Source organism: Pundamilia nyererei, unplaced genomic scaffold (assembly GCF_000239375.1).
Source record: "Pundamilia nyererei isolate P.nyererei 1_Seehausen unplaced genomic scaffold, PunNye1.0 scaffold00005, whole genome shotgun sequence".
In the NCBI taxonomy this organism is placed as follows: domain Eukaryota; kingdom Metazoa; phylum Chordata; class Actinopteri; order Cichliformes; family Cichlidae; genus Pundamilia; species Pundamilia nyererei.
The window spans coordinates 8,381,347-8,393,426 of NW_005187406.1; the positions used below are offsets into that span (position 1 = coordinate 8,381,347).

General features: G+C 40.0%; 1 protein-coding gene across 1 annotated transcript in view; it reads right to left on the bottom strand.

Moving 5' to 3' along the window:
- ca10a (carbonic anhydrase Xa) overlaps positions 1 to 8,606 on the bottom strand; it is a 322,634-nt gene extending 314,028 nt beyond the window's left edge. Inside the window, exon 1 of the mRNA XM_005721941.2 lies at positions 8,034 to 8,606. Coding sequence (XP_005721998.1) covers positions 8,034 to 8,094 — 61 coding nt within the window. The 5' untranslated portion in view covers positions 8,095 to 8,606. The remainder of the gene's footprint in view (positions 1 to 8,033) is intronic.
- Positions 8,607 to 12,080: the final 3,474 nt, after the last annotated feature.

The window sequence follows — 12,080 nt, forward strand, 5'->3', positions numbered from 1 at the left end:
CAGAGCACCCATTGTCCACCATGAACTATGGTAAAAACAAACACCGCTCGCGCCTCACAGATGACAGCTTACAGTTTTGTGTAAAGATGAGGTGACTTCGTACAGCCCTGATTTGCAGACACTGTGCACAGAGGTTCGTGAGCAGAAGTCCCATTGTACCACGGCAGACCCGACAATGTTTGCATGAACACGCTTTGAAGCATTACGTTATGGACCACTTTTCACACATGGTTGGTGTACCCACACAGCCGGCTGTAGCTTTTCAACTCACAGCCCAACACACACCCAAAAAACAGCTGAGAGAGCACAGACTTTACACCCGTGGGTCCACCTCCCCTGCAGCGGCACTGCAGACCACACCCTGCCACACACATCAAACACGTAAAATAAATATTTATGCTCTTTTGCATTCACTTTTTGTTTTTTGTTATTTTTACACAGTGTTCTGAATGATTAACAATGGTCTACAGCCAATCTTGTGTATTATTATACAAACTTTGGTTGTAAGATTCAGATAACTATTTAGTAAAAGCTAAATATTTTATATGAGAGTAAAGAAAAGTATATCTTTGTGTCCCCCTTTCCCTGTTAATGCCCTACCTGGCCCCCTGGCAAAAGCTTTGCTAGCTCCACCGCTGCACAGTTACCAGCTGTCAGCTACACAAAAAAGGATATTGGTGTTATTTGTCTCTCAGAAACAGTTCATAACTTCCCTTCAACTCATTCATGTCACCTAAAAGGTAAACCTGTTTCTCCATCACCAGTTCAGCTCTGATGATTCAGTAAGGACATCTCATGGTTTGGACCAGCCGTTTTTTCAGCTGTGGCTCCAGCAAACATCAGCTGATACTAGAAATTAAAATCAAATGAATTCTAACAACAGCTGATCAAGCTTAAACGTGCTGCTCTTGTTTAGTGCAATAAACAAACAAGAGAGAAAAGCTGATCATTGATCAGTTTCATGACTGAAGTTTCAACAGGCGAGAGAATGACAGGCCAGGCTGTCATAAAGTTCAACATCAGTAACTTAGGGCGCACACAGCTGTATAGAAACTCTGTCGCACGCAGTACGAGTTATTGTAAAAAGTCACCACAACGAAAATAAACTACACCTAAACTCGGTTTATATCTGACGCAAATAGAGTGCAGTTCATAACTTCTTACCTGAAATTCAGTTCACCTCACGCTCCGACCGGCAGCCGCCTGCTTCTCCTGCCTTCGGTTTCCCTGATCCACGATTGAGCTCCGCGTTAGCCACCACCGGTTGATCGGCGGCCGCCTCATATGTCTCTTTCCCCGCATGACCTTTCTGTCATACACCGGTGAATAGCTGCCCTCTGTTGTAGCTCCGCGTTAGCCACCACTAAACAACTCAGTTATTTTTTCCACATCGACCAGCACCATATAAACGAAAAATAAGTCCAGCTAAGACAAAGACTGTTTGCGAGCGATCGGGGGTGAAAGGAGTTAGAGACGCATCACTGAAAGCCCAGCCCGGGTGCTTTTTAGCAAAGGGTCGCTAGCGGTGCTAGGTAGCTAGCCGGCTAGCAGCAACACGTAAGAGAACTTGCTAATATGGGATGTCTTGATAAAACGAGGAGATATTTGAAGTTTACACACCTACATTCTCGCCTGAAAATATCTTAAAAGTTTATTTTGTGACCTAGAAACACTAATAAAATACATATAAAACGAAATGGTGGCCGCCATTGTTTCACCTCGGTAGAGGCGTGCTATGAATTGTGGGATATGGAGTGTTCCACCAAGCATACACCCTTGCGGTTACCGTAAGTATTCAATGGTTCGCGCAACCTTAAAAATTCCAATGGTTCCTGAAATGTCTGTGAAGGTTCTCAGTCATCCAGGTCATCGTAGTCAAAGGAGCTTGCAAAGAAAAGCGTCTGGACTTCTTTAAGTTGCTTGAAGGGTTTCTTTGCAATGGTTCCTGAAAGCAGCGACACTGTGCGCGCCGTTGATGTTGTCGTCATTACGGTAATACAAATGTGTCTAACCGTTTTTCCCCACTCGGCGACACACCCGCCGGGGGTCAAACTCTGGTAATTGGTGATTCTGTTGTCAGACATGTGAAGCTAGAGACACCGGCAACCATAGTCAATTGTCTTCCAGGGGCCAGAGCAGGCGACATTGAAGGAAATTTAAAACTGCTGGCTAAGGGTAAATGTAAATTCAGTAAGATCATAATTCACGTCGGCAGTAATGACACCCAGTTACGCCAATCGGAGGTCACTAAAATCAATATTGAATTGGTGTGCAACTTTGCCAAAACAATGTCGGACTCTGTAGTTTTCTCTGGTCCCCTCCCCAATCAGACCAGGAGTGACATGTTTAGCCACATGTTCTCCTTAAATTGCTGGCTATCTGAGTGGTGTCCAAAAAACAATATGGGTTTTATAGAAATTTGGGTAACCTTCTAAAGCATAGGTGTCAAACTCTGGCCCGCGGGCCAAATTTGGCCCGCAGCCTAATTACATTTGGCCCGCGAAGCCATACCAAATGACTATTAGAGCTGGCCTACTGGTATTATACAGCTAATATATATATTGTTTAGTATAAAGCTTTGCTTGTTCCATATTCAGTTTTTCAGCAAAACATGTTCAAGTCCATAAGAAAAGATTCATTCTCATATCTGGAGGAAGTTTTTTTTTTTCAATAAATATTAATGTTAGCCCGCGACTTTGTTCCAGATTTGAATTTTGGCCCACTGTGTATTTGAGTTTGACAGCCCTGTTCTAGAGGAAACCTGATTTTGTCAGGAGAGACCCCTACCCCATTTTTGATGGAGCAGCTCTCATTTCTAGAAATCTGCCCAAATTTATTAACCCTCCAAAATATGACTTTCCAGAGTTGGGACAAGGAAGCAGTCTTACATTCCTCTTTGCAACTTCTCTCTTCTTCTTATGGACGCAGAGTGTGAGCACTCAGGTTGCATCAGAGCATCGGGCCATATAGTGTGAGACTCTGCATCGTGACCTACGAACTTTTAACCCCTGCGAGTCAACGTACAGTTTGAGCAGGAGCTGAATCGCGCGACTGAAAAAATCGCACAGTGTCTGCCCAGCATAAGTCCCTGTTAGTACATAAATGAATAACTGATCAACAAATTGATTTACTCTGCCTGAAAGAAAAACCTTGTTACACCATAATGATTATGTTAGTTTAAATGAATCAACACCTCTGAGTATTACAAATTGACAGAATCCTTGAAACACAGGCCAGAGGGGATGTGTGGCAGAAATCTCCCACTCCAGCTTGTTAATCAACCAAAGACCTAGGCAGAATTGTAGTTCACTTGAAAACCTGAAGCTTAGCCCTGTCCACCCTAGCTGGAAAACTCAAAAAAAGTTTTATTTGTTGTTCTCTATTGTCCACCTGGGCCTTACTCTGACTTTTTATCTGATTTAGTGCTCTGCCTAAGATAAAATAATTGCTGTTGGTGATTTTAACATCCATGTAGATAATAAAAATAACAGCATCAGTACAACATTGAATCTATTACTAGACTCAGTTGACTTCTCTCAAAATGCAAAAGAACCCATCCACCATTTTAATCACACTCACACCATTTAACAGTGTTTCCTGAAAACCCACTTTGTCTGATCATTTCCTAATAACATTTAAATTTACAATAATGTATTACACAGCAGTGGGAATAGATTTCATCACAGCAGATTCAACCACTGTTATCTTCTTCGATGCCTTGTTCCAACACAGTGCATATCCATAAAGATATTTACAAATCACAAAAAAGTAAATTCATGGGTATAATGTCCAAAAGAGTAACTAATAGCTAGTTTGTAAAGGTCACCACCTACTAACATCTATTCTCAAAAGAAAAATGGGGCTGAAAATGTACTAACAAAGTTGTTTACTAAATTTTTGAAACAATATTCTTATCAGAATTATAATGGTAGCCAGTGATGCTTGAGCTATGTGCTGTGGTGACCCCCAGTGAATAAGAGAAAAGCTGAAAATAGCTTGTAGATGTGGTGCAACTTAAATCAGATTGTGATTGATGTGTTGCAAATTCTTTATAGTGTACTGGTGGATTGAAACAGCCCTACTATGAGTATCCTTGATTTCCAATGATCCTCCACTTCATAAATTAACCTAGGGGTTCTGTCACAGCACCAAGTGAGTCAGCCTCATGTTCACTGCCATCTTAGCGACACCAAACTTTGCATCTTGATTACAGCATAGATTAAAGCCTTGTCAATTACGAGACTTTTGTGTCCACAATCCAGGCTCAACTGTGCATGATAGGCTGCCTTTGAAGTTTTGCTTATCACAGTCCACATTCATGTGTGTGTATCTACATTTGGCTAATAAATGTATTCCAATCCATCAGATATTTGTTAAAGAATAAATGTCACTGAAAGGAAACTGCTGACACACTATAGAATCCCAAGCACCATCAAGCAACGATTTTCACTGTCAAATGTGACTCAGGCAACAAGTACACATGATGACACAGAAGTCTAAAGGTTAGCGCGCATGCCAGTGTTTAACTGAGCAGCTGAATGTGTACATGCCCACACCAAGCCTCAGGAGTAAAGAGAATATCAACATGTCCTTGGATTCACTGTTACAGAGACCCAAGTCAATCTCTGCCTAGGTTCCACTTACTCATTTCCTTTGCAGCTACTGACTTTTAAAAACTGAACTGGATAAGAAATACTAAAAGATGATCAAAACTGAAAATCTGAACATCTAAACATGTTTAGAGTGGATTAATTTTCCCTCATCTTATTTGGCAAAAGTACAACTACATGTTGTGAATAGCCTGAGATATTTAGGTCACATCACCAGGAATGATCTCTGTGGTGCTGAGGATGTTGTAAATTGCATGCACAAGCAAAATGAATGGTTCACAAATGACATATGTGTAAAAACGATGTCAAAATAGCTCTTTTAGAGCCAATTTACACAACACATTTATGTTGGAGTTGAAATAAATCAAAGAAATTAAAACCTTGAGTGATATATAAAGGTGAATACGGCATTTTACTCAAACTTCCAAAATGGACAGGTTTGCAGCTAGTAATGTTATTGCTATTCATGCTGTGTTTAGGAATGTCATGTATAAATATGTGTCAATTAACTGTGTTGAAAAATGTCGTTGAATTGACATAAGACATCTCACTTGGTTTTAGAATAACTGGAACAAATTTGGAACAGATATTACTATCTGATAGCTCTTCCTTGAAGTTATTGCTTCGTATCAGCACTGGAAAACATAACCTGGCATCCAGTCTTGATGATCGTCACTTCCAATAAATATGATAACCACAGAAGTAGGGGAGTGACGACTAAACATCCCCCAGAGACTGCAGGTGTATGCTGCGGTGATGGAAATGTTGAAACAGCAGGCAATGATGGCAAGGCAGCAGAAGCACTGACACATCAGAGGGAGAGATGGGATATTTGCTAAACTGCTAAACAGTGAGGGTGTGTTTAGTATATGATATGAAGAGAGGCATACATGTAAGTCTGTATGACACTCTCTAACTGAAGTTACCTGCCTCAATAAGTTCACAGGGTTTGTTCCACTTGTGTTATAATATTGTATCTTTGTGTTTTTGCCAAGGAGGCAGAACAGGTCATCAACCAATTGGAAGGTTTGTGGTTTGATCCCTGCCTGCTCCACTCTGCTTGTCAAATATCCTTGGGCAAGTTACTAATCCCAAGTTGCTCTCCAATGCATCCATTGGAGAGAGAATGTTAGATAGAAAGCCCTTAAGAATAGAATAAAGTGCTTGCATGAATGTGTGAATGAGGCATGTTGCATAAATCCCTTTCAGTGCTCAAGTAAAGTAGAAAAGTGCTGTATAAAAACCAGTCCATTTGCTTTGTTGTGGTCTGCTGGGAGAGCAGCACCAGACCTGGTGACAACAATAGACAGGAAGAAAAAAAAGATCAGGATGGCTGACTCTGTGATTGGCTGCAAATTGGACGTATTTAACCTCCTAAGACCCGAACTCTTCCACGACATGCATTTTTAATTTCTCTTTGACATTTGGGTATATTGGGGCCCGATGAATGTAAAAGCAAAGAATTACCAGAGTTTGTTTTGTTTGTTTTTTTTACCTTATTTTTGTTTTTAAGAAAAATAAGAGACACATATGAGGATATTTGTTTAACATTTTGATAGAACAGTAGCAGTATAATGTCCTTGTAAGTGGATATCAGGCCCATGTAGAGCAAAATTGAGTATTTTGGTCGAAATAACCCAAAATGTGATGTCCACATATGTGGACTTCAGGTCCTAGAAGATTAAATTGGTAAAGAGGGGGGTAAGCAAAACATTTATCCATTATGACCTCATCAGAACACTAGCAGATTTAAACCTAGGGTCTTCTTCTGTATCACTGGGTTTCACAAGTATGTGGGAACAATAAGCACTGACTGTGCAGAGACTTGTACAAATAAGATCACTATAACATAGATTGAGAAAGAAACATAATCTTTTCAGATGTCGTTCATCTGAAGAACCAGCATTTAATCTATTCATTTTCAACCAAGTTTTGGTTCATAAACTTCATAAAGGGACATATTTTAAAAGGCCATAATTGACTAACTAGATTTAGCACAGAAAACACTGCCCATGGGTGACTAATGCTTGGGGGTGGATAGATGACTATTATACCAGATGCTAGGGTTAGAACAACTGAGATTAAACACTAAACACTAATGTATGTGATGAATGATGGTGTTTGACAGCTGCAGTAAATCTCAGCTGTATTTTAAATTCCACACCTCTTAGCTGATTGTGTTTCTGAAAAGCACATTTTTCTTACTGGGGCTGACAGCAAGTTAATCCTCTACCTTCTTATTCAAGTTTGTTTAATAGTGTTGAAAAAGAACAGCGTTGTCCGTACTAAGCTTTTAATTACAACCATTTTAAAACAGTCACTACCGGAAGGTAGGGAAGGAGTGAGGGAGGGAAGCTAGGACACTATATAGTGGGTTGACTGGAATATAAATCCTTTTCCCTCCCTGACATCGTGTAGGTACAAAAATGAGATAAGAGCTTAGCGTGCATAATGCGTGAACACGGAGGATTTACGCACATCTTTGTTGTGAATTCTCAGGTTTGCGTCATTTCGAAAGACGGATAAAAAATAAATAAATAAAGGCAGAGCAGTAAAGATAACCAAATCGTGTCCCTGCTGTTTATCATCGAGGCGCGGATACGTGTTTAAAATGAAGCTTCGCTTGTTTGATGCGCATCGGTTTTTTGGTCTGCAAATATCTGTCTTGTTCTAAAATCTTACGGGTAAATTCGGACAAATTTAGAATTTTAAAGACAAAAAGGGCCACAATTCTTTCTTTTTAATTATCAAAGGGCTTTAAACATATCGATAAAAGAAGAAACGTGCTCTATTAGGTACGGAGTATAGAAATGGGCGTTGAACTCCTGTATTTGCTTGAAACATGAGCTAGAGTAAAAGCTTCGCTCCATCGGCAAGCGCCGAAAGCTTAGGTACATCTGCTGCATGACCTACAGCCCCAAATCTGCTCCTCATATCGTAGACTGCAGCGCACTCAGCGGTGCGCATAACAGCTTTATGTGACAATAACTCTAAGTGAACTGTTTCTGGAGCCTAGAGACTTCACAAAAACTGGAAAGGACCGGTGAGGAGAGACTGTGGGAGTTCTTCTGCAATGCATCCATCGAGTGACCAAAAAGAAAAAAGAAAAAAAAAAGTCAATCTCGCGTTATGCGTGTGTCAAAAGACTGCGCATCAGTTGCTGGAGGCGATACCTTCTCTGTTTTTGAGTCCCACATACACGCGAAGAGGTATGTATAGGTGAGCAAAGAGAGAAACAACGAGAATGATTCTCGCCAGGCGCACAAACTAGAGTGCATTCTGATGCGTCCCCCTCCACCTGACGATTTCCTGCACACTAGTTTGATAAACCAAATCTCACCCATATCAGACAGAATTTCAGAAAAAAAGTTCCAGATAATTCATTGATGAATTGTTTGTTTTTTTAATATACCCACAACTCACCTGATATACAAACAATAAAATTAGCTTGAAGAATGATCAGTATCTCCCAAATTATATCCATTCTCTGTCTTCATTCCACGTACATTACGCACCAGCATAAAAAAACAAACAAATCAGAAAACGAAGCTTTTTCAGATGCTCTGTGCCTTTACGTCGGATCCTGCTGTACCTCTTCCACTGGGTATTTTCCTTGCCACGCACATAACAGGCGATTAAAGCCTTAGGAATAAACACTGCACGTTCCCACCAGATTCCAAAGATGGGTAAAAAGAAAGAGAAAAGCCAAACTGTAGCGATCCTTCGTCAGTTCACTGTATTATTACTCCAGTGCGCCATGGAACGGCCACATCCTTCCATCCATCCGGTGCTGTTTCACACAGCGGACATCCCCTTATTACCACGTAAAATCGCATATGATCGCTTCAGGAAATTTTGTGTATCGGGCGTAAAATACAGGGTGAAAGCCTGCGTTAATGACTGGTGGGACAGCGGTGGGATCCGTGTAACACCTGGAGACGCCTCACAACTCTGTGAACTCGCATCGCCAGGTGCTGAGCTTCCGATCGAGACTTCTCCCCGTCACCGCAAGGGACCAGTGCCAAGTTTAACCCAATAACATCAAGACTTCCGGCAACAGATCACAAAATAAAAGTACTCGCTTATCGGCGCTTGTGCATTTTCATGCATGCACACAGAACTTAATCAAGGTGTTGGAAATCTGAAAATGTGAGGAAAAAATACATTTCTATGAAACAGGCACCCGTAAGTTTACGATGACAGCATTCCAGCATAATTAGTGCAAATTTATAACATATACATGATAATTAAGTAATTTGTAAGTAATAAGTAATTTGTTAACAGCTGACCTAGATTTAATTCCTACCATAAGCTTTTTTCCTCTGTGCGTTGCTCTTGTAGTTATTTTTTGATTTACTCATAATCCGACAATTTCCAATAACGTTACACGTGAATATGTTCAACTCTGCTTTCCAAAGACACAGAAATTTATGGGTATACCAGTGAAATAAAAGACTGTGTGGGAGTTCATATCACTCTTTATAGCCTATTTGTTTCATTTTCGATGCACTCTGAGGTCATAGCAAATTAGAACAAACATCCTAATGATTTTGCAGAACTACGTTCTATGTATAGAGTTGCTAATTATTTGGCATTATTGCAGGCAAACCAGCCTATGAAATGGATGAAACACATCGTGACTGGGTTTCCGCTCTACACAAGGGGCACTCCGAACCCTGCTTCGAACATACCACCATGCTAATCAGATTACTTCTTTCATGTGAGGGTGAAGAGGTGACCCTTCTGGATAAGATGGTGAAGGTTTGCTGCGTTTTGGTGAACAGTGTGGTAGTAAAACCAGGGCAAAATGAAACTTGCTCTTGTTAAATATTCTTAAGTCTTGTACTGTATAAATAGCGGTAATTTTTCAAAAGATACAGTAAATTAAGTAGTGTTAGTAGTGGGTGATATCATGTAAACGCTGTCATGATTTTGTATAAACATTTTGTCATTTGTAAACTATAAATGACATGGATTCTGCATTATAACTGATGTGATGTTCTATAGTGGTTTTGATAAAAAGATAAAAAAGGCAAAAATATGTTTGTTTCTTTATTCAACTTTTGAACAGTGGTACTCAGTACGTATTCAGTAAATGCAAATTATTTACATGGCAGTGCACTTCAGGCATACATCTAGACCCCCTAGATCAGGGGTCAGCAACCTTTAAGACCCAAAGAGCCATTTGGACCCAGTTTCCACGCAAAAGAAAACACTGGGAGCCGCAAAGCCGTAATGTTTTTTTTTTTTTGATTCAGGATTATGTGTATGATGAGCTGTTGACACAGCCTGAAGCTGGATCATGTGCACACACAGAAAACACTAACACACAGAACTCAGAAATTAGAACAGCCATTTCTACTACTCAAACACTTTTGCATTTGTTGTTTATATATTGATCAGATTTATATTTTGATTTCTCTTAGATTAAGAATAAAATGCTTTGTAAGTAGGAAAAAGAGAAAAATTCTGTTTTAGCACATTGATAATTTTCTATCACATATGTTTTGATTTTAAGACATTTGAGCCTCTCAGCTGTGATGTAGAGGCGGCTGGGGGGTGGGACTTGGAAAATTGTTTGGTGTTTTGTGGTGCTTGTGTCAGACATGGTGCTTGTGAAGTCCCTCTATAATCTGCACAAAGAGACTGTATGTATTGACATGACATTTTAATGTGTTCTCTCTGTTTTTACATATGACCTCAAGAAGCAACTCCGGAACAGATCAAAAGTAAAATTGTTTTTTGGACTGTTGGGTGGATACATTCCCTCTGGCTGACATCCACCATTGTCTGTAAGATTTGGCTATTTTCTGTAGGCAGATAACATGCCACATGGTTGCAGCTATGCTGTGTTGGAATTCTTTGTGTTTCAATAAACCCACTGTGTTTAAAGGATAATGTAATGACTTACGTTTTTAAAACAGATTTTGCCCGCAGGCACCCCTAGATCCTTTATGTTTGTGACAAAGCTAACTGCCAGAGACCAAATGCTATGGTGAAGAGTAAAATTTGCCACAGACCACAGCCACAGTCCAGTGTGTGACAAACAATGGCACAACAACAACAACTCACAATGACTGTTTACGTTTTTCTTTTCTTTTCATTTAATTCTTTTTTCTACTTTTTGTCATCAAATTGATTGAGAAAAACTGTAACTGAAAACAACTGAACAACTGATGATGAATGCAAATATATTTCTCTCTTTGCTCCTCATTATCTGTGCAGGCTCAGAATATAACTACAAGTCTCAAAGGTCAAAAGGTTCTCCTTAAACAGTGAAAGCTTAGTAATGGCCGGAATATCAGGCACATTTTTGGCCTCTTCTGTTTGTGTAACCGTGGATGCAGTTTAGAAATTTCACCACTAGATGGAGACGTTGTCAAAGGCACATACCTTTTGACAAAGCATTTTTCTTTGTTAAAAAGTTAGACAAAGCAAATTCTGATCTGATTTGTTCCGTCTCATCAGAGGCAGAAGATAAACCATCTACAGCTAAAAAATAAATAGTCAGCTGCGCCAGATTGGACAGAGCCCTGGGCCTACAAGCCTGAGGTTCCCCCACTCCCCCGAATGTGCCCGACCGAGCCACAGGTGCCAGGCAGCCCCGTGAGTGAGCCAGTACATACCTGAACACAGGGGACGAGGGCATCAGCCACCGGCAGGGAGTTTGGTGAAAAAGAAACGATAGCATGCTCCATGTACTTTTTGCACAGACTTCCAAATAATAGTCAAGAAGCCCAGTCTTTTAGTTACCTATAAATACTGTAGGTACTGTGAGGGTTCAACTGAAATAAGTCTTCCCACCAAGGCTTGGGGGGCTGACTTGGAAAGTGGCAAGATCGAAGATGCACAGTGCCTTATTTGAAAAATGAGGAACAAATGATATGAAGGCAAATCGTACAAAGAAGACAGGTCACTAAAGCTGAGAAAAATGTTATCTTTAAAGATAAGGTATTAAGTGGATTTTTTTGTTACACATATTGTGTTAGCCCTGCGATAAACTGGCAGCCTTAAAACCCAAGGTATCTAATCAAAATGTAAGTAATAATTATAAAATGGGAAAGCAGAAATAAATGTGACATGAATGTAAATGTGTTAGCTGACATAGAGGACAGCTACATTGCAGTCTGAAAAACCTTTGTTGTCAAGTTTGCAGGTATATCAGCACGAGACATTCTTACATAGAAGAGTCTGTTAAAGTCTCTAACTCAGTGAACCATTATTGGTCCCGTCTGTTTGGATAAATTTAGTAAGTTGATGTATGTCCATTTATTGACACTTTTTCTTAATTGCTTATCCAGTTCAGGATCACAGTGGAGCTGCAGCTGGATATGTTCATTAAATAAACCTTACAAAAGTTAACAATAAACCTGCATCCATGTACGTTGTTGTCCACAGGATGAGAAAATCAAACTGGAACACTGTGGAACATGTTAATAAATGTTTGTGTGTTTATGCCTGTGTCTTTCA